Source organism: Thalassophryne amazonica, chromosome 8, assembly GCF_902500255.1.
Source record: "Thalassophryne amazonica chromosome 8, fThaAma1.1, whole genome shotgun sequence".
NCBI lineage: Eukaryota > Metazoa > Chordata > Actinopteri > Batrachoidiformes > Batrachoididae > Thalassophryne > Thalassophryne amazonica.
In genome coordinates, this window is record NC_047110.1 from 78,267,057 (window position 1) to 78,294,780 (window position 27,724).

Sequence of the window (27,724 nt, forward strand, 5' to 3'; positions counted from 1 at the left end):
TCGCTGAATCTGTACTGATTCAGTAAGGTGTCATCAGATTTGATGTAGCTTCAAATGTTCCAGACGAAAACCGCCATTACCGAAAAATCGTTTTTATACAATAACTTTTGAACTAATAAAGACATAAAAGTGATTCCAAGTTCTAGTGGTATGTTTTCATAGTTAAGGATGTCAAATATAAAGGAAAGAAAAGTGTATGTATCATAGTTTTGGTTGTAACACTGAATTGTTGAATAGATCACTGTGCCAAGGAGGGAATCTCTTTAGGGTCAGTGATCCTATGGCCTTGTTTAGAGAAGTGTTTCATAAATGTTAAAAAATTCATATATTTGCAGTTTAGTTGAATAATAAATTGAATTTTGTCTCATTTGTTTTTGTCTATAAGCACATGCAATATCAATATCAGTGCTCAGATGACAGTAGCTTCTGGGAAAGGTGCAAGTTGCAATAAACTGTGATGCCAAGCGCTAAGGATACATGCTATCCAGTCACAGCAGATGAAACTTTTTTTACTACTGAGCAAACATCAGTGTTAGACTTTTTTAGGTTCAATGATTCCACGGCATGTAGATGTTATGGCGTCAGTGACTCTGTGGCCTTGGCGGAGGTTTGCACTTTCTGAGTGCTTCTAGTTGTTTATAAGGCTGTGTTGTCTCCCAAGTGTAATTTACAGGTGTTTAAAATCGATTTTAAATTATTGATTCACTGTGACACTAATTCAAGGGGAACAGCGAATCAACTTATAATGTAATGAAAAACACATGATTATAAAGATTCTTCAAAATTATTAAATATATGCTGATGCATATACAAACTATAATCCAGCAAACCAGCTATGTAATGTGTGAGTGTCTTATATAGTAATATAAGTCCTTTAGAAACTATCATAAATACAACTGTCATAATGTTTGTTCAAACATGAAAACAGTTGTTTATATACACAGATTATAGAAATAATTAATGGAAAAATAAATGTATAAGCTTCAACAAGTAATATTTGTCATCCACTTGATACTGGGGCTTAGTAAATCACTTTCTAGACTGATTCACTGTGCCCTGATTCACTGTGCCCCGGCTGCATGTGACACACATGAGTCATGTTATCAAATAGCTGATAGTCTGGAGAAGACATAACACATGCTCATCAGTTGGACGGGGTAGTCTTCTAACTAATAACATTTTTTTTGGGCCACCTTTCCTTTGTTGTGAGAAATAAATACATTGACACTGACATTCACAAAATTTACTTTTGATAGAAAAAATTGACTTCACTTGCCACTTAGTTTTACCCTTAATGGATCTAAAAATAAAACACTAATTTATAAAAGGGATGTCTTTATGCATAAAAATATGACATATCTGCTGCAAATATATATGTAGTTTTGCAGATATAGCTACTGATTCACTGTGCCCCTTGATTTACCGTGACCCGGTTTCCCCGAATTAGCATAGGGATTTGATTTATTTAGTTTTGTGTGTGTGTGTGTGTGTTTTGTTAAGGTGTGTAGGAATATACATATACAGTTGTGGTCCGAATTTTCATATACTCATTATGGGGATGAATGTCACAGTAATTTTGGGCTTTTAGTGATATCTTTGAACTGTTCATTTGCCAGAGTTGAATGATTGTACATTGTACATCATTCATGTCTCAAAAAAAACAAGAATTGGGTGCATGAGCTTGAATTCAATTGGGATCTTCTCGAATCCACACAGTCAAAGCACAGGTTATGGTTGTTGTTGTCGTCATTGCTGCTGCTTGTGTCACGTAGCACCTCTGAGAGCCAACAAGAATCTGATTATAATTTGACAATGTAAATTACATGTTTGTAATTATATTTTCTTTTACAATTGTACTAAACTGTCCACAGATATTACACAGATAAAGCAAATGCTTGTTGGTGCTTCCCAAAGGTAAGCAATAGATGCACTTTTTATAACTGAGGAGGAAACTATTGAGTATGTGTTTGTGCAGTGGTTTCATTTTGTTCAGTTGGTCGTGCAGTATTTACCATAACAGAACATCTGAATAGATCCTTGTCATTTGATTGGTGGTTTGTATGTCAAATTAGTCATTCATCACATTAGTCATTTTAGTATATTGTAGTATTAGTACTCCAACTAATAGTACACATTTCACTACTTTTTGGTTTCATTTACGAAGAAAACGGAACAGAATGTTCAGGAAAGAGAGTTCCTTTACATTGGCTGACATTTTACACAATTTAATGATGTTAACTTGAAACTATCAATCTGATTAACATTTTAGAAAAAAATTACATCCATTAAAACAACAAAAAACAAACAAAAAAACTTCGGCTGCTCCGTTGTTTACACTCGGCGTCGCCATAGCAAATCCAAGGTGGATCTGCATGTTGAATTGGCACAAATTTTACGCCGGAGGCAACTCCACATTACATAAAGAAACCACTTGGTCACCACTTCCTGTCTTTTATGTTTTCGAAATTATGCAGTTACAGTTCTGTTTAGCCACAATTAATAATTTTATTTTCAAAAACAAAAACATGGAAACCCTAACCCTTAGTTGTGTGTTTAAAAAAAGAAAAAAGTGAGCGTCATGATCATTCAGTTATGATGCAAAAACCCGGAAGTTGAGGGAGCGCTGCTGTCGATGCTAAAGAACTAAGCGGCACCGAGAGTGCAAAAAGGCTGTATTTGAAATAAAAATGGCAGCATTACCCCGCAGAATTGTAAAGGTGAGTGTTTGACATTTCAGATAGTAGTATTTGTGACTTCTGTAGGAGCGCAGCGATCGTACATACACCGAAGTCTAAGTTGTGGCCAACAGTTTTGTGCCCAGCTACTTAGCCTGCACTTACTATCGCTACTTCCGTTTTGTTGGTACTTGTAATATGCTCTGAAATCTGATTACAAATTTGTTATTATTATTAATGCCAGTTAAAGTTGGTATGTGACGAATTGACCTCATTGAATATGCTTTCAAGCATGATTAAAATCTAGCTCAGGCTTGGGTTTGCTAATTGAGCTAGCCGGGTAGCTTAGCCGTATAGGTCGTGATTTTGACGGTAATCTCTTAACTTTTCTATCCGTATATATGGCCAAAATTACCTTTTGAGTGCGCCCTTAAAACGCCAAATTCTTATTTAGGTTTCCCTGAGATTTGAACTCAAGACACTGTATTCAAAGTTCACTGTCCTGAATATTACACTACAACACTGCCCAAGCAGGAAATGCATGGTTTAAGTCAGATGAAATGAGAGCTAGGAATGTACATGCATTTATAGATACAAGAATTAGGGTTGACCTAGTTATCATTGGAATTGAGTCATTTGAGCCAAGTTTGCACTACAAGAACGTATAAGAGCCTTAGAGGTTACGAATGATCGTATGACTTAATGTCAAAAAGTATAGTTTCTCAAACAGGTCAATACGTATATGGAATCATTTTCCAAGTCATGCGATTCTCTCACCTGGTATTGTTTGATTTAAAATTAATTATGACCATTTTTGTCTTTCTATTTATGTATGAAGTGTCCTTTTTATGTACTATTGTGAAACTTTATAGCACACAAATTTATGACTTATGAATTCCGTATTGCCAGTTTACAGGTTTAGGTATGCCATAGCATTAGGCATAGCATTTGTTTAATTCTCATGCCAGTAACAAAATTCTATGTCAGCTCCTCAAGTTGTGCTTCATAATTAGAAATACCAGGTGTGTGTGAGCCTATCATGGAGCAGTTGTTTAAATTAAGAATTCCATTCACCATCTCTAAGGAGAGGGTTGATTGTTTCCATTAGAGAATTTGATGAACATGTCAAAATGATCACTTTGATTCATGTATAGTCTCCTTACTTATTTCCCCATTTCCTGCCCATATCAATTTCAATTTATTTCATTTATGTATCACCAATTCATTATTTACATTAATTATTAAAATCCTATTATGTACAATTTGTACATGTTCAATCAAGCCCCTCTATTTTGTCACATAATTTCACAAGGACCACAATAGACATAAGTGTTTATGCTTTATTGTGTTATCTGTGTATCATTGATATATTCACATCTGTATGTTTATAATGATGTTGCAGAATAAATTCAGTCAGTCAGTCATAAACAATATTTTATTTGCATTTTAATGCCGTCTGCAGGAGGGTGTGTGTGTACTCATACATGAGCTTTTGAAAAGAACAGAAGTTACCTTTGACCGCATGTGATGTGCCTGCATGCTGACATCAGCGAGATGTTTCGTAATGGTGTTAAAAGAAAAATGTGACTTCAGACGGAGCACGATTCCATATCCCCAGTCCCAGCCTAGCTGATACGGGACATAAACCTGGTGTTGGTGGGAAAAGGCAGTAGTGCTGGGAACTGTATGTGGCAGTGCTCATGCTCACATGAGCATGAGCATGAGCACTGCTCGTGCTCATGCTCATTTAGGCTCTGCTCCTTTCTCTGCTCTTGACCAAAGCGGGGCCTTTGCAGCTGGAGTTTGTCCCCAGGTACAGGACTATGGCTGCTCACTGGTCCTTGGATTGTGTCGAGAATTTTTGATGTATGTTCAATGCCAATAAAAGCATTAGAGTTAAGATATTTTCATTTCATTTCCTTTGAGCCCCCTGTGTGGGTGGATTTGGGGGTTCTCCTGTCTGTGTTTTCACTGCAGGGTTTTGTTTGCAGGGTATGAGAAACATTTCAGGAATGTCATACAGTTACATTCAAAATGATCAGGTCACAAATAATATTGGGGACTTGCTTTATTTTCACATAATTTACTGTAATTTTAAATGGCTTTTGTTAATGATATTCTCAGTCATGTATATAAGTAACTAAATGTACAATTAATCATTACACTGGAAGCTCATGGTCTAGTACAGCTGTTAAACTATTATCAGAGGCAGACAAACCGTTTACTTCCACAAAACAGTAATCGGTTATTTTATCAAGGAAATTTTTTTTAAATGACCTTCACACAGGGCACTGCTTTTCAATTGTTATCAAATGTGGAATGCCTTGTATTTGTATACTTAATTGTATTCTTTCTTTTTTAACTTTTGTTGTTTTTATCCCCCCCTCCCCCACCTCACTAGGAAACACAGCGTTTGATTCGTGAGCCTGCCCCGGGTATTATAGCAAGGCCAGATGAGTTCAACTGCCGTTACTTTCATGTGGTTATTGCCGGACCTCAGGACTCACCATTTGAGGGGGGCACATTTAAACTTGAACTCTTTTTACCAGAAGAGTATCCCATGGGGGCTCCAAAAGTGCGCTTCCTAACCAAAATATATCATCCCAATGTAGACAAGTTGGGAAGAATATGTTTGGATATTTTGAAAGGTAAGTTAAGATGTCAGGTCACTTTTATGATAACAATGTTATATTATATTTTTTTTTCTCATCTTTTCTTCATCTGAACATTTTGTGTACAACCCCAATTCCAATGAAGTTGTGACGTTGTGTAAAATGTAAATAAAAACAGAATACAATGATTTGCAAATCCTCTTCAACCTATATTCAATTGAATACACCACAAAGACAAGATATTTAATGTTCAAACTGATAAACATAATTGTTTTTGTGCAAATATTTGCTCATTTTGAAATGGATGCCTGCAACACGTTTCAAAAAAGCTGGGACAGTGATGTGTTTACTACTGTGTTACATCACCTTTCCTTCTAACAACACTCAATAAGCATTTGGGAACTGAGGACACTCTTTGTAGGTGGAATTATTTCCCATTCGTGCTTGATGCACGACTTCAGTTGTTCAACAGTCCGGGGTCTCTGTTGTCGTATTTTGCGCTTCATAACGTGCCACACATTTTCAATGGGCGACAGGTCTGGACTGCAGGCAAGCAGTCTAGTACCCGCACTTTTGTACTATGAAGCCACGCTGTTGTAACACGTGCAGAATGTGGCTTGGCATTGTCTTACTGAAATAAGCAGGAACGTCCCTGAAAAAGACGTTGCTCGGATTGCAGCAAGTGTTGCTCCAAAACTTGGATGTACATTTCAGCATTGATGGTGCCATCACAGATGTGTAAGTTGTCCATGCCATGGGCACTAACACACCCCCGTACCATCACAGATGCTGGCTTTTGAACTTTGCGCTGGTAACAGTCTGGATGGTCTTTTTCCTCTTTTGTCCAGAGGACACAACGTCCATGATTTCCAAAAACAATTTGAAATGTGGACTCATCAGACCACAGCACACTTTTCCACTTGGTGTCTGTCCATTTCAAATGAGCTCAGGCCCAGAGAAGGTGGCGGCATTTCTCGATGTTGTTGATGTATGGCTTTCATTTTGCATGGTAGAGTTTTAACTGGCACTTGTAGATGTAGCGACAAACTGTTAACTGACAGTGGTTTTCTGAAGTGTTCCTGAGCCCAGGTGGTAAGAGCCTTTATACAATGATGTCGGTTTTTAATGCAGTGCTGCCTGAGGGATCGAAGGTCACGGGTGTTCAATGTTGGTTTTCGGCCTTGCCACTTACGTGTAGAAAGTTCTCCAGATTCTCTGAATATTCTGATTATATTATGGATTTCTCCATGTAATGTGGAGTTGCGTCAGAAAGGGCATCCGGCGTAAAACCTATGCCAATTCAACATGCAGATCCACCTTGGATTTGCTGTGGTGACCCCGAGTGCAAACAAGGGAGCAGCCGAGGGGACTTACTATTATGGACTGTAGATGATGGAATCCCTAAATTCCTTGCAATTGAACATTGAGAAACATTGTTCTTAAACTGTTGGACTATTTTTTCACGCAGTTGTTCACAAAGTGGAGATCCTCGCCCCATCTTTGCTTGTGAACGGCTGAGCCTTTTGGGGATGCTCCTTTTATACCAAATCATGACACTCACCTGTGGAATGTTCCAAACAGGTGTTCTTTGAGCATTCATCAACTTTCCCAGTCTTTTGTTCCCCCTGTCCCAGCTTTTTTGAAATGTGTTTGCATGCATCCATTTCAAAATGAGCAAATATTTGCAAAAAACAACAAAGTCTATCAGTTTGAACATTAAATATCTTGTCTTTGTGGTATATTCAATTGAATATAGGTTGAAGAGGATTTGCAAATCGTATTCTGTTTTTATTTACATTTTACACAACGTCCCAACTTCATTGGAATTGGGGTTGTAGCTTATGGGATACTTTATAAAACAGGATTTGTGAAAGCAAATATGCACCACCTATAATGATGAATTGTTGAACACTGCAGCCCATTTGCAGTGCATGACTGCTTGGTATGCCAATATGTAGACCTGTATTTGAGACCTGCTCATGCTACCTGTCTGTATCCTTGGACAAGACACTTAATCTGCATTGTCCCAGTCCACCCAGCTGTAAAAATGGGTGTCTGCTTTGGCTGAAGAAGTAAATGTGAAGACACTTAGAGCAATGGTAGGCGTACCTCCAGCCTGCAGGTACCATCTGTTTGGGGGGCTGGTGGCAGGACTGGAACTTTGATTTGCCTTCCATCGGAAGACTGTATAATTATAAAGGGGGAGAGTGGGGAAGCTGATTGGATCCTCATCTCTAGAAAACAATAAACCACCACAGACACCAAGGGTATTTTCTTTGGAGGGTGGTGTTGAAGGGTCATACTATGCGTAGCTGGGACCAAGTCCATAATTGAGGCTCTTGTGGGCGTTGAAATGTCGTGTTTGATCTGTGAATGGAATGGCAGACTTCATGTTCACTTGTGCTTTTAAAATTTTTCATTGGTATTTCACTTAACATCTCATTGAAAATTTGTACTGCTCCCTTCATGACACCATTGTTTTATTGCCATTGGTACTTAAAATACACAGTCTTCTTACCATTCCTTTTTTTTTTTTTTTTTTTTTTTTTTTTTTTTTAAGCATGCTTTCTGTCTTAAGTTCCTGCTTTTCTTGGTCAGCTTTGTATTTCATTAAATTGCTTTCTCTGTTGCCATTTTTGACAGATAAATGGTCTCCAGCTCTGCAGATCCGAACTGTGCTGTTATCAATCCAGGCCTTACTAAGCGCACCCAACCCTGATGATCCCCTAGACAATGATGTCGCAGATATGTGGAAACACAATGAAGCCAGAGCCATTATGACAGGTGAGAGACTGCTTTTGTCTGGTTGGGCACAATGGAGGGACACTTTCAATGACTTGGAAATGTTAGCATATTCATCCCCGAACATGTCTAAAGAAAACTGTCTGTGAGCGTCACGAATAATAATACTTAATAATAATAATAATAATACGAATAATAATACTTCCCTGTTTGGAAATTTTTGACAAGACTCTCATTTGGGTTTTTTTTTGTTTGTTTTTAATTAATGGCATAAATAAATTATAATGTGTAAAAGCCCAAAGACATGTAGACTTTCTACATATCCACTGTACTGCACCAGAGCGCAGTTAAACAGGAGTGACTCAAAGAACATCTAGAAATGTTAGAAATAGGTTTTTGTATATGTCCAGTATTTATCAAATGAAATGAGAAAATTGAAGGGTCCCATTTGACTTTTGCACTTCATACGTGAGGAAATTTGCATCAAGAAAACTGCAAATACTGAGAGAAATGGAACTGAGCATATTTATAAGGCTAGAGTATAATGCCTCTTCTATACTATGTACAATAAAACTCACATATAATGGATTCAGGTGGACCAGTCAATGGACTGCAATTATGTAGCGCTTTTCCATCTGTATCAGATGCTCAAAGCGCTTTACAATAATGCCTCACATTTACCCCGATGTCAGGGTGCTGCTACACAAGGTGCTCACTACACACCCGGATTAACTAAGGGATTAAGGACCTTGCCCAAGGGCCCTGATTTTCCAGTCAGGCTGGGATTTGAACTGAGGATCCTCTGGTCTCAAGCCCAACTCTTAACCACTAGACCATCACCTCCCCCAGTGATGGTCTAGTGAATTTTGTCCATTATAATCTAAATCTGTTCTATGTATAAACCGGGCAAATCCATTATACGTGTAAAATGGACAAAATCTGTTATATGTATTTAACAGATTAGTTACATTCAGGAGGCGCCGAATGATCTACAGGCAATCCCCAGCACCAATTAGGCTTACATATTTTCATGATTAAAAGCCTGACTTTGAAATGGGACCTGCCTCATGTAATGACCGGGTTAAAACCTTGTCTGAAAAAAATAAACGCCTACCTTAAATAAGCTCCGGACATTATGTGCATTAAAAAAGATTACATTTTGTTGAGTTATTCTTTTTTTTCTAAGTTCACTGCCGAGTGGGACCATAAAATTCTAAAACCAGATTTTTGCTTCTGCAGCTCCATAACTCTGTGGCCATTCAATGACGTCAATGTGCGCGTGACCCTTTTAAAGTTCTCTGTCACGTCTTTATGCAATTTGCCACTGGAACAGATGCTTTTTCTAGATTAATTTGTCCCTCAAGCGCCACTTCTTTATACAATCATCAACCTCTAAATTAACTGTAAGGTATGTACAATTTCCTCCATGAATTGTGGGTCATTTGAGCATCTTTTTCTGACTCTGTGTTGCAAAGTAGATCATTTTTGTAGACTTTAATGTCAAACGTTTTTGATCCATGATCGAAATGTAATCAGCGTGCACACTGCAAAAACTTTTAAAATATGACGGGAGAGGAAGGAGTGAAAATGTAAAACGGAAAAATCACAGCCCTTTGTGGTTTCGGTAAGTTTAGCAGGTGCTCGTCGGGCTACAAGAAGGGTTCACAGTAGGGCTGCCACAAACGGCTATTTTGATAGTCGACTAGTCAATGATTATTTTTGCGTTTAGTCGACTAGTCGGATCATACGTAATTTCCTAAATTTAAGGCCTGCAGCATTTTCCGAGAGAAGTCAGACGATGAAAACTTAAACATTTCCGAATCAGTGACTATTTCTGAGACGTCATTTACATCACTCATTCAGAAATACAAACAGTGTGGTACTTTATAGTAAATCTGTGACAGGTAGGCAGTTCTCAAAAACTAAATGTCCATGCTGGAAGGAGACAAGTGAGGGAAGCCACCAAGGCACAATTCTGGAAGAACTATTGGCTTCTGTGAGTGGAGAAACTGGGAATAGTGCAACATTTTTATTTTTATCTTCATTTTACATATAGTTCCAACTTTTTCTGATTTGTGGTTGTTTCTGTTGCATTTCTGAAGTTACAGAACTGCTATAAAGAAAAGTGTGAACATTTTATTGTTTTAAATCTTTCTGGAGCAAAAGCAAACACCAAACTCTTATAAAGAAGGAAAAATACACAGATGTGCAGGAAAACTTTGATATAAACTGAACAGAACAATGCAGGTTGATTTGAATCCCCGTATTTTTTGTATAAATAAATCAGAATAAAAAAGAGGTAACTGACTTTGAAATAATTAAAACATATAGTTGCAGCTTAATAACTTTGAAAAATAACAAAAATCAGCAGCTTGTATTTTTATTGGCTCGAGTTCGTTTTAGTTTTATAAAGTCATCCTTTTTTTCTCCTCATCAGTCACGTTTTGTGCTTGAACACTACCTTAAGCTCAAGACTGAGCAAATGCGTACCTTTGGAAAATAACAGCTGTTAAAGTTCGGAGTTCTCACCTGCTTTTAGTGATCTGTGCCTCTGAACATCACTGCACAGCTTCTCCACAGCAGGTTTTTTTTAAACCCGTGTATGCGTAATTTTTGCTCAGTTCATTTATATATTGTCATTTTTGAAGGATATTTGACCATTTATTTCATCTCATGATCTCATAAATTCAGTATACGACACACACATGGTGTGAACAGGGCGGTGCCGTCGGACCCGCACCGGTAGAGAAAGAGCAGAGACAAGTAAAGGCAGCTCCACTTTTTTTTTTTTTTTTTACATGTTCACTCAGGTTAAAATCCTCTCTCTCCGCTCCGCGCTCGTTGTCTCACGTTCACTGATGGTTCTTAGCAGAATGTAACATCTCGTGCCTCTGGAATCTCCCTCCCCCATCTGCTCCATCCCTCGCAGTCTGCAGCTAGTTGACTCCGCACATACACATAGACAAACAGCTCCTTCGGTAAACTGCTCATTAGATGACTTTGAACAAGGCGGCCACTGATGGCCCTTTTAATTGGCCATCTTTCTCAAAATTTGAACGTCCAAATGACCGCAGGATGGCTCGCTGCCTAAAACTATGAATTGAGAGAAAAACAAAGACTTAAATAAAATAAATGACTCATCGACTACTAAATTAATTGTCAACAGTTTCAATAGTTGACGTAGTTGTGACTAGTCGTGGCAGCCCTAGTTCACAGCGCTACAGAGGGCTCTGATCTAAAGTGGCTGCCTTTGGTTCACCACACTCAGGATTATGTGTGAAACTTACCACCATATTACAGTGAAAGCAGCAAGCAGCATTTTGTTAATAATCGCCGACCTTGAATTGCACCCTGCCTTGTTTAGGTGCGGTCTGAGCACGGTTTTAAAAAAAAAAGCCTGGCCTTTTAATCATGGAAATATGGTACTCACTTTCCTCGACTCGGCGACTGTGTGTGCTGAACTTCATTTCGTACCTTTGTTACTGGGCACGCCCAAACTGCTCTGTCCGGTATATTTGAGGGATTTTTAATGGAAATACATTGCAAACAGACGTGATGTTTTGTCTGATGTGAGCAAAAATGCATTATACAAAATCTGTGATTATACAGTGTTTATTACATGGAAAACCATTCAAAAGCATTGCTTTTGTCCTGTGAGTGCAAATATCCAGTTTATACGATGGCGTTTTAGGCAAGTTTTACTGTGGTTGTTTTTCCAGTTACCTTGCATCAAAGGTTTTCTTGAATTCACTTAAAGGCATAAAGTCAATCAATCAATCAATCAATCAACATTTATAAAGCACTTTACAGCACCGACTGGTGTCCAAAGTGCTTAACATTAAAAACACAAATTTACAAAAAATAAAACACATAAAATAAAATTTTAAAACAACACATAAAGAACATAAAAATAACAGAACATGTCAGCTCCCCACTAAGTGTTAAAAGCCAGTTTAAATAAATAAGTCTTTAACTTAGATTTAAAAAGTGCTAGGTCAGGAATAGTACGTAACTGAAGAGGTAGCTCATTCCACAGTCTCGGGCCAGCTACCGCGAAAGCATGATCACCCCAGCGTTTATATCTTGACCTTGGAACATCTAAGTAAAGCTGGCCAGACGCCCTTAATGTCCTACTGTAGGTGCGCAAAGTTAAAATTTCAGACAAGTAGGGAGGTGCAAGGCCAACATTAAAATTTTGAAATCAATTCTAAAACGAACTGGAAGCCAGTGGAGTGAGTACAGGACCGGCGTAATATGCTCACGTCTAAAAGTGTTTGTCAAAAGACGAGCAGCAGCATTCTGCACCAACTGGAGACGTGCAAGAGACAACTGATTAATGCCCGAATAAAGTGCATTACAATAATCAAGTCTGGAGCCGATGAAAGCATGAATGGCTGTCTCAAGATCACGTCTACTGAGAAAGTGCTTTATTTTAGCCAAAAGGCGAAGTTGGAAAAAAATAGCTTTGACAACAGAATTTATCTGTTGATCGAACCTCAAACAGCTGTCAAATATCACTCCCAAATTCTTGACAGCTGGTTTTACATAGTTAGCCAAAGCACCAAAATTTGGTGTTACCACATTTGGTATGCCAGTGCGCTCAAACACCACGATCTCAGTTTTACCATCATTCAGGTAAAGGAAGTTTTGGGACAGCCACTGCTTTACATCACGAATACAATTAAATAATTATGACAAAGCATCACTCCCATTAGTCCTCACTGGCAGATAGATTTGCAGATCATCTGCATAACAATGAAAGGACAGCTTGTGCTGGGTTATAATTAACCCCAATGGCAGAATGTACAAAGAAAATAGAATCGGCCCAAGGACAGATCCCTGCGGCACTCCACAGCACAGAGGAGCAGTTGATGAGGAAAGGTCCCCAATCATGACAGAAAAGCTCCTTTCAGCCAAATATGATCTAAACCACTTAAGTGCAGTACCATGAATGCCAATAAAATGTTCCAACCGGGAAACAAGTACTGTGTGATCCACAGTATCAAAGGCTGCTGTGAGGTCCAACAGAACCAGCACAGCAGGATTCCCTGCATCCACCGACAGAGTAATATCATTATGAACTTTTAAAAGTGCTGACTCAGTGCTGTGTCGCGATCTAAACCCAGATTGGAATTTTTCAAGGATGAGATTGTCTTCTAAAAATGATTGTAACTGTAAAAAGACAACCTTTTCTAAAACCTTAGATAGAAATGGCAGATGAGACACAGGTCTAAAATTGGATAAAACTGATGAGTCCAGGTGAGGTTTTTTAAGAAGAGGTCGAACCACAGCATGTTTAAAAGCAGCTGGAACAGACCCTGATCTAAGACAAGCATTGATAAAAGTTAGGAGACCCGCCCCAACAGTATTAAAAACCTCCTTCAGCACCTTAGCTGGAACAACATCAAAAGGACAACTTGTAGATTTTATGTGTTTTACAACATCAGCGAGAGATGCAAAAGAAATGGACTCAAACTGTTCGAGCACAGCAGAATGTGCACGAGGAGCAGACAACTCAGCATTACAGTTCTGATCAGCGTTCTGTCTGACTTATCAACCTTATCAATAAAAAACTGAAGAAACTCCTCACAGGTTGTGGTTGTAGCGTCCATCAAAACAGAGGTGTGTGGATTTCCAACTGAGTTTATAGTCTGAAATAACACACTGGGACGATGACAACTGCTCGAAATAATATGAGACAGATACTGTGCTTTTGCCTCCTTCACAGCCTTCTGATAGTCAGTCAGACTGTCCCTCAGAAAACCCAGAGACACCTGTAGTTTGTCATTTTTCCATTTTCTCTCCGCCTGTCTGCAGCGTTGCCTGAGGGCACGGGTCGTGGCATTTAACCAGGGGTCGGATTTTGATTTCCTGGATTTGCAACGCATCGGTGCAACAGAGTCCAAAATTACTGTGCATGTAGAGTGGAAAGAAGAGAGGATGTTATCTGGGAGTAATGGAGAAACCAGTCCATTCATGGCATAAAACTGAGAGTCCGTGAAGGCAGCAGTAATGTCCCCCGCTGTCGAGGAGGTGACCAAACGGTGGCGAGAGACAGGAACAAGTGGCTTACTAGCAGATGGAGGAGCAATAAATTCAAAAATAACAGGAAAGTGATCTGAAATAGCAATGTCTGATATATCCTTAAGTGAAACTGAGAGCCCAAAAGAAATAACCAGGTCCAAGGTGTGTCCAAGATTATGTGTTGGTCCATCCACAACTTGTGTTAGACCAAAAGAGTTCAGGAGGCTTTTAAAATCATCAGCCAGCTGATTAGAAGGACAACAGATATGAATATTAAAATCACCACAGACCAAAAATGTATCATATTTTGGGATAAAATCTGCCAGAAACTCAGAAAACTCCTGAATAAAATCCTTATTAAATTTTGGTGGACGATAAACAACAGCACAGAGCACAGGACAGTCGAACTCCATCACAAACAACTGAAGTTCAAAAGTGGAGTAGGCATTAGAAGATAAAAATCGGCATTTAAAGCTGTCTTTAAAAACCGTGGCCACACCCCCGCCTCGACGTGATGCTCGCGGGGAGCTGAAAAATGAGCAGCCGGGGGCGGGGGGGAGCTCAGAAAAGGCGCTATTTTCAACCAGGTCTCCGTTAACAGGAGAAAGTCCAGATCACGACTGGAGAAAAAGTCATTCAAAATGAAAGTCTTACTTGTGAGTGACCTTGTGTTGACGAGCGCCACACGGACTGAGCACACGTCAGTCTGCTGCGAGACACAACTGAGCGGGCGCAGGTTCTCCTGCACACAGCCACTAAAGTGGTTTCCATATAACTGTGATTCAGAGACATTACATAACTCATGTTCTGGTTTTTATTCTGCAGCCAGGGAATGGACCAGAAAGTATGCTGGAAGTAGAGCAGTGCAAAAAGGACCAGCATGTGGAAACTGAGTGTAAAATCAGTTCCCTGTTCTACCAAGAGCTCTTTTCAACTACTGCATCAAAAAAGTGCTTTTTGAGGGAGTATTCTACATTCCATATTTTAGGTGTAAGGTGCTGAGGAATGACTGGGTAGATGTGGGCAATATGACATTTTTCTTTATTTTAAATATTGTTCTTTGTGTTGCTGTTTATTTAAACGGCTACATCCTATTGGTCTATTGTATATATACAATACAGTTTGAAGTTGTACAGGTGACACAACAGGCCACATCAACAATCACAAATCTTTGTAATTGTGTTTGGCTTTATTAAATACAATTTTGACCAATCAAAAGTTAGCCTGTGCTGTCACGTGTGTTGTGTGACTGCTTGGACCTTTTCTTAAAGGGGGATATCCAGAATTTTTCAACAAAAGTGTATTTATAGATGTTTTGGGGTTCCTCTTTTCATCAGGAACAAAAACAAAATTAATGGGTGCGATGTTGATTTAAAACGCAAGCACCATTGCTGGCTCATCGGCTGTATATTACTAGCAGTGTGCCTGGGCATGAGATTACATAGACATTTCTGATATACACAAAGCCCCCAGAAATGTAAAAAGTTGCAGTTTCATGAATGGCTGCAAAAGGAGCACATTGCCAGAATTTCATGTTAAAATGTCCAACTTTAGAAGGATACATGTTTATTGCCTGGTGAAATACAAAACAAAAATGTATTTTTGTCTCTCTAGTTAAGTTTACTCCATGACTACTGTCAGTTGGGTGAGTTTAGAATTATTATTTTTTTTTATTGTAACTATTTAGTTTAAGATGTTTTAAGCTGTAAAGTTATGTATAATATGGGGCATGGTCACGTTATGTTGTAGACAGTGTGTTATCAGCTGACTCCAAACTCCACCTTCAGTTGCACAGACTGCTAGCAATGGCTGCTAGCTGTTATGAACCAACTGTCTGTCCTTTTATAAGCATTTTATTACAATTATATGTAATAATATAGCTTATTGTGCAGTTAAGTGTCCTAATATAATCATCTAAAATGTGCTACAGTATTTGCATTGAGTGAAATTTTTGTGTTGTTTGAACTGTTCGCAGTGTTACCAGGTGCTGTAGCTTAGCTGATGCTAACTCCAAACTAAGCCTAACGCTCCATAGTGAGGTAATAAGAAGGTCATGATTTTTAATACCCACATCCAGGTAAACCTTCATGAAAACAATCACCCAGTCCAAAATAATATACTTTAATAATAAAACACCTGAACCCAGGTTAGCCTGATGAGTAGGTGTGTAAAGGATGTGTTTGGGTTTCATTTGTCCTGCCCAGGACACACAGGGGCTTGCCTATGCGCTACTCCTTTACCCATTTATGAATTGGCCATGTACGACAAAATATTTGTATCCAGAGCATTTCTGCCCATATTAAATGGTAGATAAAGAAATGTGAATATTCTGTTAAATGCGCAATAAAACATTTTAAATATGCTCAGTGACCCAAACCATCGATACACCAAATTGAAAATGCCATTAGAAGTGTCTGGCAGTATGGAGGGGATCCTTACAGGTAAACATGAATGTTTACCTCACTGCTGTCCACTGAAGCATTACAGTTTGCAATGTGTCTTATAGAACCATTCATTTGCAGAGGTGCCAAGAAGTGGTCTACCTGTTTTTATAAATTGCCCTGCCCAATAACATACAATAGGTTAGACCAGGGGTGGGCAACGAGGGCCAAGACACTGCAGGTTTTCCTTTCTACCAGTCACCTCAGCAGGTGGGTTGCTGATAAGCTTCTCGCCTGAACATAAACACGTGATCATCATTGAAAACACCTGATCATCATTGAAATCACCTGCTGAGGTGATTGGTAGAAAGGAAAACCTGCAGTGTCTGGCCCTTCATGGCACATGATTGCCCACCCCCCTGCTTTAGACCCTGTCCAATTGGACACAGGTTTAGGCGGATCTGTAAAACTTTTGTATCATATTGGCATTTCGTCCACAAAAAAAACGCCTGTGACTGTTTGCATTCTCAGACGATATTGCACAGATTTGCTTTTCTTCTGAGTGAAAATATTACCCCCAAACATCTTAAAGTAGAGACTAGGTTGAAAAAGCTTGGTGTTCCCTTTTTATTTTTGCCATGTACATGTGGTTATCTATATAAATATTTTAAAAATCTACATGTGACTTGTTGTAACGTTACTAATATGAATTTCTGTCATTATATTAAAGTTTTACAAGACAGTGGTTTGTCCTTTCCATAGCATTTGGTTCACATAGACATATTTAAAGTGTTCATGGTTTGATGTGGGTGGTGGTGGGCTGATCCACATTTACTACAGCCATACTGTAACAATCAATGTGTTTTGTTTTGTTTTTTCTTCGTCTATCATGATTGCTGTTTTATTTTTGTATTTCAATTCACAAATCCATATTTTATCTCTTGATCAAATTAATTCCCGCTCTGAGAATGTTATGGGAAAGGTACTTTTTATGTTAATAAAATATGTTATATGGTTGCCTGTGCGTGTTTATTGATGAGTAAATGTATTCTGTGTGAACACAAGCAGCACTCTTTAGAATTTTAAGATTAATGTTAAATGTTTAGTTAGCACCCTTCCGGTTATTAAAGTCTGTCCAAAAACGGTTCCGTGTTCGAAGCTTTAAAACACTGCTCAATAGTGACATCTGCTGGATTAAAGCGAGCATCACGTTAAAGTGCGTGTTAAACGAATGTCCAGTGGAGTGCTATTTCTATATATTCCGCATCTGTTAGTTTTCTTGTAGTCACAGAGACTTTACATTTACTCTTTGGCAGTTAAAATTCATGTAAGCTTCATCATATATGAGCTGCATTAAAAATGAATTTCATATGTTCAGAGGAAGTGCTTACTTGCAACAGTGGCAAAGAATATGCGTCTCTGGAAAAAAATAAAAAAATGTCAGGTCCACTGGTAGTTTGAATAGTAGTTACTGTAACTACCTCTACACCACAAAAAGTTGAAAGAATTCAGAAGTGTGCATACTGTTGAAATTTAGCTTTAATTCAGACTTAAGAAAAATATTGCATTGACCATTTAGGTTGATGGATGGAGGTCCAAATCTTTATTGTCCTGGTGTTTTTTGCCTTACTCTGTGGTTGTGAGACTCGGGCTCTAACCAAAGGCTACGGTGGGATGTCTTTGATACTAGGTCTCTTTGGAGAATCCTTTGGTGCTGCTGGAATGACTGTCAAGTGAAAAGGCTTCTTGGGTCACTCTAGGGGTTGGTAATGTTAGACCTTACTTGTGTGAATCGCCTTGAGGCAGCTTTGTTGTGATTTGGCGCTGTATAAATGTAATGAATTGAATTGGGTCACTCAGATAAGGTGTATCTCTTGCATTGTGAGAGAACATCAGCTATACATTTTCATTTTGTGGTATGTTTCTTTGATCATGATCCAACACACAGGTGCTTAAGTGTTTGTTAAATTTAACTTTATATATCTATAGTAGATGTTGATGGCAGTTGTAGCCAACATAAAAAGCTGATTTAAGCCTTGAACCATAATTATTTAAATATAGTCTTTTTTTTTTAACCTCAAAGACTGGCACCATTTGGTTTAAAGTCCATTTTTGAAATTACTTAAAGCTACACTGTGTAGAATTTAGGGGTGTTCATTAACAGAAACCACAGCACTTTTTCCCCATTTTGTAAAGTTACAGCCTTATTCCGAAATGGAGTAAATTCATTTTCCCCCTCAAAATTCTACTCACAACAACCCATAATGACAACATAAAAAATAAATTTCATTTTTTTTGCTAATTTATTAAAAATAAACAACTAAGACATCACATGTAAGCAGGGGTGGTGGCCAAGTGGCTAATACGCTTGGTTTCAGTGCAGAAGGTTCCGGGTTCAAATCCCACCCCTGCCACATTTCTCCATGTAAGTGGAGTTGCGTCAGGAAGAGCATCCAGTGTAAAACCTGTGCCAATTCCTGAGTGCAAAAACAATGGAGCAGCCAAAGGGACTTACTTTTTATTAACAGAAACCTGTAACGATGGCTCAATGTGTGTTCTTAGAATGAGCTCTTCATATTTGCATGGGAGCGGGCCTCATTCACATTTTGCATGACAGCTGGAAAACAGACATAAAAGAAGCGGAGTCAGCCGTAACTTCTGGTAGAGAACGCTCACGGTTGTGGCATGGCAGATCATACATATTGCTTAAAATAATGGAAGACAATTGGGCCTGATTCCATGTCTCCAAAGAAGTGAAAATGTGAGGGAATCAAAACTGTGATTGGTGACAGTGTAATGCAATCTGCAACCTCCCACTAGATGACACTAAATCCTGCACACTGTAGCTTTATAGGGATTTTAAACCATTCAGTCACTGACGGTTTTTGTTAAGATGAAACGGCTCTTCTATACAATCTTGTGTATGAGGTCTTCCAATGATTAAAAAAAAAAGACCATCCACGCTACTAGGACTTGAGTGTTTTATATGTGCGTCTTATTTGTATGTGTGTTTTTTAAGTGTATTTTTTTGTTTGTTTGTTTAAAATGTATGATGTTGAACACAGGTCAGTTTTTGTACTTTATTTATTTTTTATTTTAAGAGTGAAACTTGTTTAAAATGTGTAGAAACAGACTTTCTTGATCGAACGGCCTCTTTCTGGCCCCGCCCATTCTGCTGCTGTCTGGGCTTGGTCAGGTGCTTGTCTACAGCGACCTAAACTCCACGTTTGGAAAACGGCTTTAAAATTTTGAGTGGGAACAAACATCATCTAGGCCATGCTCAGAAGGATACTTCAAATGGTAAGCTCCTTGAACGTCACAGCCAAGTGTGCCACTTTGTTAAAATCCGTTCTTTTTCCCTTAGCCAGAGAAGCAGGCCAATGTTTTCCGTTTTCCGAGTAGGGACGCGTGAATTATAACTCCAGATGTCGCGGGCGGACGGTGATAGTGTTTTGCGTTGTGTATGTCGGAATACAAAACTCCGCCAGCTCGTTAGAGTTTGGAAATGATATCGAGCGATCGCGTGTGTGGGCGAGACACGGTTAGCAATTCGTGCTACCTAATCAATTGATTGACGCTAGCGTCATTTTTGACAGGCTAGTTAGGTAGGCCACATGGCTGTGTAATGTGGTGCAGTAACTTATTTAGCGAATGTGTCTGAACTGTGGTTGAAGAACAATTTTGGCCAGTAAGCTGACATATCTGGGCGTTGAACATTTTTATAGTCGTGGTTTGTTGTTGGCGTACTGTGAGTCATTTACTCACATGCTTAAGCTAACTGTAGTTCTGTCAGCTGGATGACAGCACAGTGTAACTATTCGTTAACTGAGCTGTTATTAAAGTTGACGTGTGCCAGGTTTACTAAATCGCCAACTTGCCACTATGCTATGGGAGAAACTACCATCATTTGAACACATTTTAGCTGTGGCTACAGTGCTAGCCCTCCATTCAGGACTATATTTACCATAAGGCATTTCGAACCGCGTCATGTAAACAAAACGTTTAATGTTATTTACAACAGCAACTTTTGAATGTCGTTTTGTGCCCAGACGTTTCCACGACAATATTAGTTTAGAATTAAATCTACAGTTTTATTTCCGTAACTACCTCAAACTACAGATATTAGATGGGGTTGGGAAGCAGTTTGTTGGATGGATGAGTGGTATGTTTCCTGATGAACACGTGTGTGGACTGCTAAAAGGAGACCACGTTGACAAAATAGTAATTTACACGCATTTATTTGCTCTGTCATTGTTAATTAGAAGGCGTTCAAACGGTACAAAAACAAAACAGTGTTGTGCAGGCTTATGTGGTTTGTGTTTGTAAAGAGTCAAGCAGTTCATGCAAATAAAAGCCCACAAAGTCACAGTCAGTGGTCCTGTATATTCTGTATTTGGGAAGGAAGGTGATGATCTAGTGGTTAAGCGTTGGGCTTTAGACCAGACGATCCTCGGTTCATAACCCAGCCAGACCAGGAAATCACTAAGGGCCCTATCCTCTAGTTGCTCCCGGTTTGTGTTGAGCACCTTGTATGGCAGCACCCTGACATTGTTTGAATGGGTGAATGTGAAGCATAATTGTAAAGTGTTTTGAGCTTCTGATGCTGATGGAAATGTGCTATAGAAATGCAGTCTGTTTACCATTTACAAGGTGATAGCATTCAAAGGGAACAAAGTATTTTGCTCTAAACACACCCATGTTGAACTTAATCACTCATGCAAGGTATCATCAGCCCAAACAAACACAACGTGACATTCACTGCAGATTGGCTCGAAATTAAAAATAATATATAGACTGCACGTCTGCATTTCATATCAGTGAAATGAATCATTTTAGTTCAGGTCTTTAAATGCAACACAAAAGGAAACAAGCCATTACAATAAAAATCTGCCTCTGCAATTATTTAAATAGCTGGAAATGTTTCATGCAAGCTCACTTTTTCACCGTCACATGACCGTGCAGCATTGACAGTGTGTCAGTTTAATGCATAACTATCGATTACATTAATTGTTGTTCGCATTAACCTGTATGGTAAAATCTGTGGATGGTGCGATGCACTATGACACATTTTTGCTTTTCTTCTGAAGTTGAAAATTAGTTGACAAAGGCATATGTATTGTAGTACATTGCTGTTTTAAATCTGAATTTTCCCATACTGCAAATGTAAAACACAAATGTGTAGCTACATGCATAAGTTTTCATCCCTTTACTATAAGTTATGGAAATATTCATGAGTCCAGCAAGCTATTTTTATGAGTTACATGCACTTGTACTTCCTTCCAAAACAGAAGGTTCCCAGTTTAAGACCCCCTGTGCCTATTCTCCATGCAGAGTTGCAACAGGAAGGGCATATGGCATAAAATGTGCACCACATCAACATGCAGATCCATAAGGGATCTGCTGTGGCCACCATGATCAAAAATGGATATGCCAAAAGAACTTTAACATACTGGTTAAAGGCTAAACACAGACTGTCTGTGCAGTCTGACTCTGAAGCAAGGTTAATGTTTGTTAAAGGTTGCACAACTGATAAATTAGGAGCTTGTGAGAGTTCTAGAGATTTCATCATAAGCATCTGAAGCAGTGGCCACCCTAGTCCACCTAGTGATCTCGCATTCCATTTTTTCAATCACTCATGATTAAGAACCGAAGATACTGCTTTCCTTGGGCTGCATGTTCTTCTCATCTCTCAGGAGAAACTTCCTTTTTATCAAGCAGAGTACTATGGGCTCAGATTTGGGAATGCTTCTTTCAAGTTTGTTAACATATTTTATATAAAAGGCAGCAATATTTTGGTGTACCCATGGAAAAACTTTCACATTGTTCGTTACAGGCCAACAAAAGGGGCATCATAACATTCATTTTATCATTCAGAATACATGGAATACCTTCATTATGTACATGAGCTGAGAATAATTTCATATAAATCATTCATATTCTTCCTTCTCTACTTTTGCATGACATGAATGCCACTTGGTGGTGATTACATGAACTAATGCACTGGAATACCATTGAAAAAATACAGACAATTATCTTTTTAAGCATATGAATTAAGTGGGTTTGTTTTTGTTGTTGTTTTTAAAGTTATTTTCTAACCAATACACTGTCTAATACAGTAACCTATCATCTATAAACCTGGACTACCAGGTGAAGCAAACAGAAATGTCATGTCTGGGCATCCCCCGGGGTGCACTGCTAGTAGATACCGTGCATCCAAAAGTATTCATAGCACTGCACTTTTTCCACAATTTATTATGTTACAGCCTTATTCCAAAATAGATTACATTTTTTTTCCCCTCAAAATTCTACACACAATACCCCAGCAAAGGGTGTGAATACTTCTGTTCATGTGGGTTCCCTAGTTTTTTTTATTTTTAATAAATTTGCTAAAATTTCAAAAAAGTTTTCATGTTGTCGTTATGGGGTGTTGTGAGTAGAAGTTTGAGGGGAAAACATGAATTTACTCCATTTTGGAGTAAAGATGTAACATAAAATGTGGAAAAAGTGAATACTTTGTGGATGCACTTTATATGAAGTACAAGTAAATATTCTCTCGTCTAGACTCCTGGGAAAGGAGGCTCCCAGAATGCAGAGTCGGAGCAGCCCACCACAGACATTAACCACGATCAGACTTCTGAGGTAATGTCTGTGCTTCCCTCTATTAGTTGATGACTCTTCTGTTCTTTACCTTTCATTCATAGCTGATCAGTTATTGTTACACAGTTTGTTCTGATGATGTGTTGCTGTGTTCAGGGTTTCATTTGTCCTCAGTGTATGAAGTCACACAACTCTGCAGAGGAACTATTCAAACACTATGAGCTATTCCATGATACGGGAGATATTCCCGCTAACGTTGGCCCCAGCCGGTGAGATTAACCTCCCAGTTTTCTGTATTCATGGGTTGATCTGGTTATCTAACTGACATTGCATTTCTGATGAAGAATGTTATTACTGAAATTTTGTGATTGCGTTTTCTCCTCCTTCAAGGGAAGACCTTACAATGTTGAGACAAGAGGTTCAGGACCTGCATGCATCACTCAAGGTTGGGTTGAATTGATGTTCAGTAGCTTTAACACACTTGTGTGAATTGTCTCAACATGTAAAGTATTAATTATGGTTATCTATGTCTGATTTCTCCTCCATTAGGAAGAGAGATGGTTCTCTGGAGAACTCAAGAAAGAGTTGGACAAAGTCCAAGGGCAGCTGAAGCAAGTAATTCCTTTGAGATACAGTTGAACTAATTTAACTATGAAGAGTATCACCTTTCAGTTTATAAAACAGTCTGCTAAAGTTTGAAGAGGTCTTCCTTATTCTTGCTGTAAATGTCAGTGTTCCTCTCTTGACTTGTTTCCATAGAATGATGGACAGATGAGCTCAGAGGACTCTGGTAAGTCAAGTGCAATCAGAAATACATGATTGGAAAAAAGATGACTTTGCTCATTGAGCGCTGTCGTCACTCTTTCCCCAGTCCTCGAAAGGAAGTTAAATGAAGTGGAGACGGAAAAATTCAACATCAAGCAGATGAAAGACTTGTATGAGCAGAAGGCTGCCCAGCTGGCCACAGAGATAGTAGGTTAGTGTGTGGCCGGTGCAGGCCCGGAGCCTGGACGCTCGTGTTGCATTGGAAACTACGCTTGAGCAGAATGAAACACAAATCAGGTCCCTCTGGGTTTTTATGTATTTATTTTTAGATACAGCACAAATTGATTGGTTTTGCATGTTTAACATGGTGGTGCTTTTTCCTTGAATCACATCAGCAAATTGTAGTTGAATGGGGTATTTGTTTTGTTTTGTTTTGGCTGTTATTAAGTGGACTTAATGAACTGTCGAATTGTCCAGACATAAAGTCCCGTTATGATGAGGAGAAGAGCCTACGGGAGGCTGCTGACCAGAGGCTTACCAAATTGCCCGAACAGCTGCAACAAGAGAAGAAGGAGAACGAGAGACTCCACACAGAACTGGTACAATGCATGTTATGATTTTGTCTGGGTTTAAGCTCATCATGTGGTTTTGGGGTATTTGGTAGTTTGTGTATAGCTTTTTTGTTTTTTGTTTTTTTTACTGTTGTACTTTTGGAATGTGACCTAAATTCCTCTGATTGGACTCCGTTAAAGGCGTTTCACTGGGATTTTTGGAAGAATACAGTTCACACCCAGACAAAGCCTTCATCAGTGTTCTGGAAACAACTGAAATACAACCAACGAATTTGTGTCAAAACAACTGATTGTGTATCAAAGCAGAGCAGTGGTCTCTAAATGCACATAATCGCAAACAGTTAAAAAATAAAATTATGAATGAATGACTTGGTGGTGGTATGGAGGGAAGGTCTTCAAGAAAAGTTTAATATACAGTAGTCAGCTGTTTGACACGAACTGTTTTCAAAATGTGTCTGGCAGTATAATTGTGAAACATTGGTAAATCTGTGCTATGGTTAAACAAAACCTGTTACAGTATGTACAATGACAAATAAAGAAATTATTATTTCTGATCCCTAAATGTAAGCATTTATTTGGCGGCACAGTGGGTTAGTGATTAGCACTGGTGCCTCACAGCATGAAGGTCATGGGATTGCTTCCTGGCCTTTTTGTGTGGAGTTTGCATGTTCTCCTTGTGTCTGCTTGCATTTCCTCCGGGTACTCCAGTTTCCTCCCACAATCAAAACATGCTTATTTAGGGTCTGCTCCTTTCTCTGCCCCTGACCAAGGCAGCATCACTACATCTGGAGTTGGTCCCCGGGTGCTGGACTGTGGCTGTCCACTGCTGCTAATGGTTAGATTGTGTTGTAATTGGGATGGGAAAGAGGACAGATGTGCAGAGGACAAATTTTGTTGTGTATATAAAGAGTTCAGATGTAAAACCCAGTAAGTACTTTTTTTTAAATGGAGAAAAATGCAGTTGAAAATGGAGATTTAAAGGAAACCATATGCGGAAATGCACAGACTTTCATCAATAAAATGAAAACAGTTTGTTCAAATTCTTTCATATTTTGCACACTGATGGTCCCCATGACAGCCAAGTACATGTTGGCCTCTACTAAAAATCTTTGGTTTTGAAGATACTGGGTTTTGCATCTAAACTCTTCATACGTGTGTGTGTGTATGTGTGTATATATATATATATATATTTGTGTGTGTGTACAATGACAATAAAGGCTCTTGTTAAAATGTGCATTGTTGGAGGCACATATCTGAACATCTCAACTGTCAGTAACTATGTTTTAGATGAATTTCTAATCTGAAAGTAATCCAGTTGGAATCATTCTGATCAGTCATTCAACAGCTATCATTTACATAATCATAATTGACAGTACAATCATATTTGCTATTTTGCTGTGCAGAAAATGGCTGCTGTTGTCCCACACAGTTTTATTTCAACAGTGGACGCACACATTTTTACCTGCTAAAACTGCAGCACTAGAGACACTGAACAATGAAAGAAGAGCAGCAAAATCTTGTTTGCGTGCATTAGTTCCACCCCTTACTTCACCTTGGCTTAGACTTGTGGGTGAAAGTCCATGACAGGGACTAGTGGGTCACTTACATTACAGAGCAGCCCCTCGCTCTGTTCTTTCTGACCATCACTACAGTCAATGATTAATGATTTCAAAATCGTAAGCATTGGTATATTGACCTCCCTCTTCTCTTTATGGCAAAATCTCTAAGGGCTTTTCAAGTATGTCACTGATCCACATGAGGACAGTTACATGGCTAATGGGTGCTTTGATCATTAAAGGATTAAATCAACCTGTCATTCTGACTGAAATGAGCAAACCAAAAGCTTTCCTGCCTGCTGCTGTGACACGATGGTTTTCACAAAGTCGATCTGTTCTGCCTTGTAGCTGCAGCGGCCCGGAGTGGAAGATGTGGAGGTACTGCAGAAGGAACTGGTGCAAGTGCAGACAATGATGGACCTCATGACACGCGAGAAGGAAGAAGAGTCTGAACGCCTCAAAAGCCACTATGAGCAGCTGCAGGCTAATTATGCTAACTCAGAGGTGAGGTGACCGACTGTGTTCAGGATGTGACTGCTGGTCAAAGGTGGCTCACTGAGTTTCACACTAGGCTTTTCTTCCAAATAATATCTAAATGACCACATAGATTACGGTCCAGCCTTTGTTTTCTTTTATAGGATTGTAGTATTAATAATAAAAAATATATTTTTCAGAAATTGAGACCAGTGAAATTGTACTCATGGGCTGTTCTTTTCCCCCAAACACATTAACAGAGAAGTATTTATTGGCTTCTGTCAGGCAGTCCCAGATGAAAGAGTTACATATTGACGTGTCTACAGTTTATTGCCACGTTGCCTTAAAGTGCACAATGAGAAAACATTACACAGTATACGTCATGCTTATCCTATGGAGAAAAACAGAAAGGGTTGCACCATTTTTTCAAAATCCACAAACCCCTTCAGTATATAGTGCATCTGGAAAGTATTCACAGTGCTTTTCCCAATTTTCGCAAATTTATTAAAAAAAAAAAAAAAAAAAAGCTATGAAATCAAATGTACATAAATATTCACACCCTTTGCTCAATATTTTGTTGATGCTGCTTTGGCAGCAATTGCAGCCTCAAGTCTTCTTGAATATGATGCCACTAGGACAGTTTTGTCCATTCCTCTTTGCAATACCTCTCAAGCTCCATCAGGTTGGATGGGGAGGGTCTGTGCACAGCCATTTTCAGATCTCTCCAGAAATGTTCAGTCGAGGTCTGGGCTCTGGCTGAGACACTCAAGGACATTCACAGAGTTGTCCTGTAGCTGTTCCTTTGATATCATGGCTGTGTACTTAGGGAAATTGTTCTACTGAAAAATGAACCGTCCCCCCATTCTGAGGTCAAGAGCACTCTGGAGCAGGTTTTCATCCAGGATGTCTCTGTACATTGCTGTATTCATCTTTCCCTCAATCCTGACTAGTCTCCCAATTCCTGCTGCTGAAAAATATCCCCACAGCATGATGTTGCCACCACCATGCTTCACTGTAGGGATGGTTTCCTCCAAACAACCTGGTATTCACACCAAAGAGTTCAGTCTTTGCCTCATGGGACCAGAGTCCTTCAGGTGCCTTTTGGCACCATCCTGGCAGGCTGCCGTGTGTCTTTGCCATACAGGCCTGATTGGTGGATTGCTGCAGAGATGGTTGTCTTGGAAGGTTTTCCTCTCTCCACAGAGGAATGCTGGAACTCTGACAGAGTGACCATCAGATTCTTGGTCACCTCTCTAAGGTCCTTCTCCCCCAATCACTCAGTTTAGACGGGCAGCCAGCTCGAGGAAGAGTTGTGGCGGATCCAAA

The 27,724-nt window shown here is 39.1% G+C and overlaps 2 protein-coding genes and 1 long non-coding RNA gene across 5 annotated transcripts in view; 2 read left to right on the top strand and 1 right to left on the bottom strand.

The window, feature by feature from the left end:
* Positions 1-2,571: 2,571 nt before the first annotated feature.
* On the top strand, positions 2,572-16,367 carry ube2na (ubiquitin-conjugating enzyme E2Na). Its single transcript, XM_034176793.1, has 4 exons — positions 2,572-2,717; positions 5,077-5,323; positions 7,931-8,071; positions 14,879-16,367. The coding sequence occupies exons 1-4, from the start codon at positions 2,688-2,690 to the stop codon at positions 14,944-14,946; spliced, it is 486 nt and encodes a 161-aa protein (XP_034032684.1). The 5' UTR covers positions 2,572-2,687; the 3' UTR covers positions 14,947-16,367.
* LOC117515966 lies at positions 11,237-27,376 on the bottom strand. The gene is made up of 3 exons (XR_004562270.1): positions 27,162-27,376; positions 25,831-25,833; positions 11,237-11,247 (listed from the first exon to the last, which is right to left on the bottom strand). It is a non-coding gene; the product is annotated as an uncharacterized LOC117515966 (long non-coding RNA).
* Positions 19,586-27,724, top strand: part of eea1 (early endosome antigen 1) — a 47,416-nt gene continuing 39,277 nt past the window's right edge. Inside the window, exons 1-9 of one of the 3 annotated variants that reach the window (XM_034176789.1) lie at positions 19,586-19,734; positions 22,996-23,073; positions 23,188-23,300; positions 23,422-23,476; positions 23,581-23,646; positions 23,791-23,821; positions 23,903-24,007; positions 24,274-24,395; positions 26,273-26,428. In XM_034176789.1, the coding sequence (XP_034032680.1) occupies positions 19,711-19,734; positions 22,996-23,073; positions 23,188-23,300; positions 23,422-23,476; positions 23,581-23,646; positions 23,791-23,821; positions 23,903-24,007; positions 24,274-24,395; positions 26,273-26,428 (750 nt within the window). In that variant the 5' untranslated portion in view covers positions 19,586-19,710. Of the gene's footprint in view, positions 19,735-22,995; positions 23,074-23,187; positions 23,301-23,421; positions 23,477-23,580; positions 23,647-23,790; positions 23,822-23,902; positions 24,008-24,273; positions 24,396-26,272; positions 26,429-27,724 lie in introns of those variants that run through there. The other 2 variants (XM_034176788.1, XM_034176791.1) reach the window with 2 other exon arrangements.

What these genes read in the sequence shown, in the direction of transcription:
- ube2na (XM_034176793.1), top strand. Translation starts at nt 2,688, where the DNA reads ATGGCAGCATTACCCCGCAGAATTGTAAAG. An exon ending in TACCCCGCAGAATTGTAAAG is followed by an intron (nt 2,718 to 5,076) that starts GTGAGTGTTTGA and finishes CCACCTCACTAG; the next exon opens with GAAACACAGCGTTTGATTCG. An exon ending in AGCCAGAGCCATTATGACAG is followed by an intron (nt 8,072 to 14,878) that starts GTGAGAGACTGC and finishes TTTATTCTGCAG; the next exon opens with CCAGGGAATGGACCAGAAAG.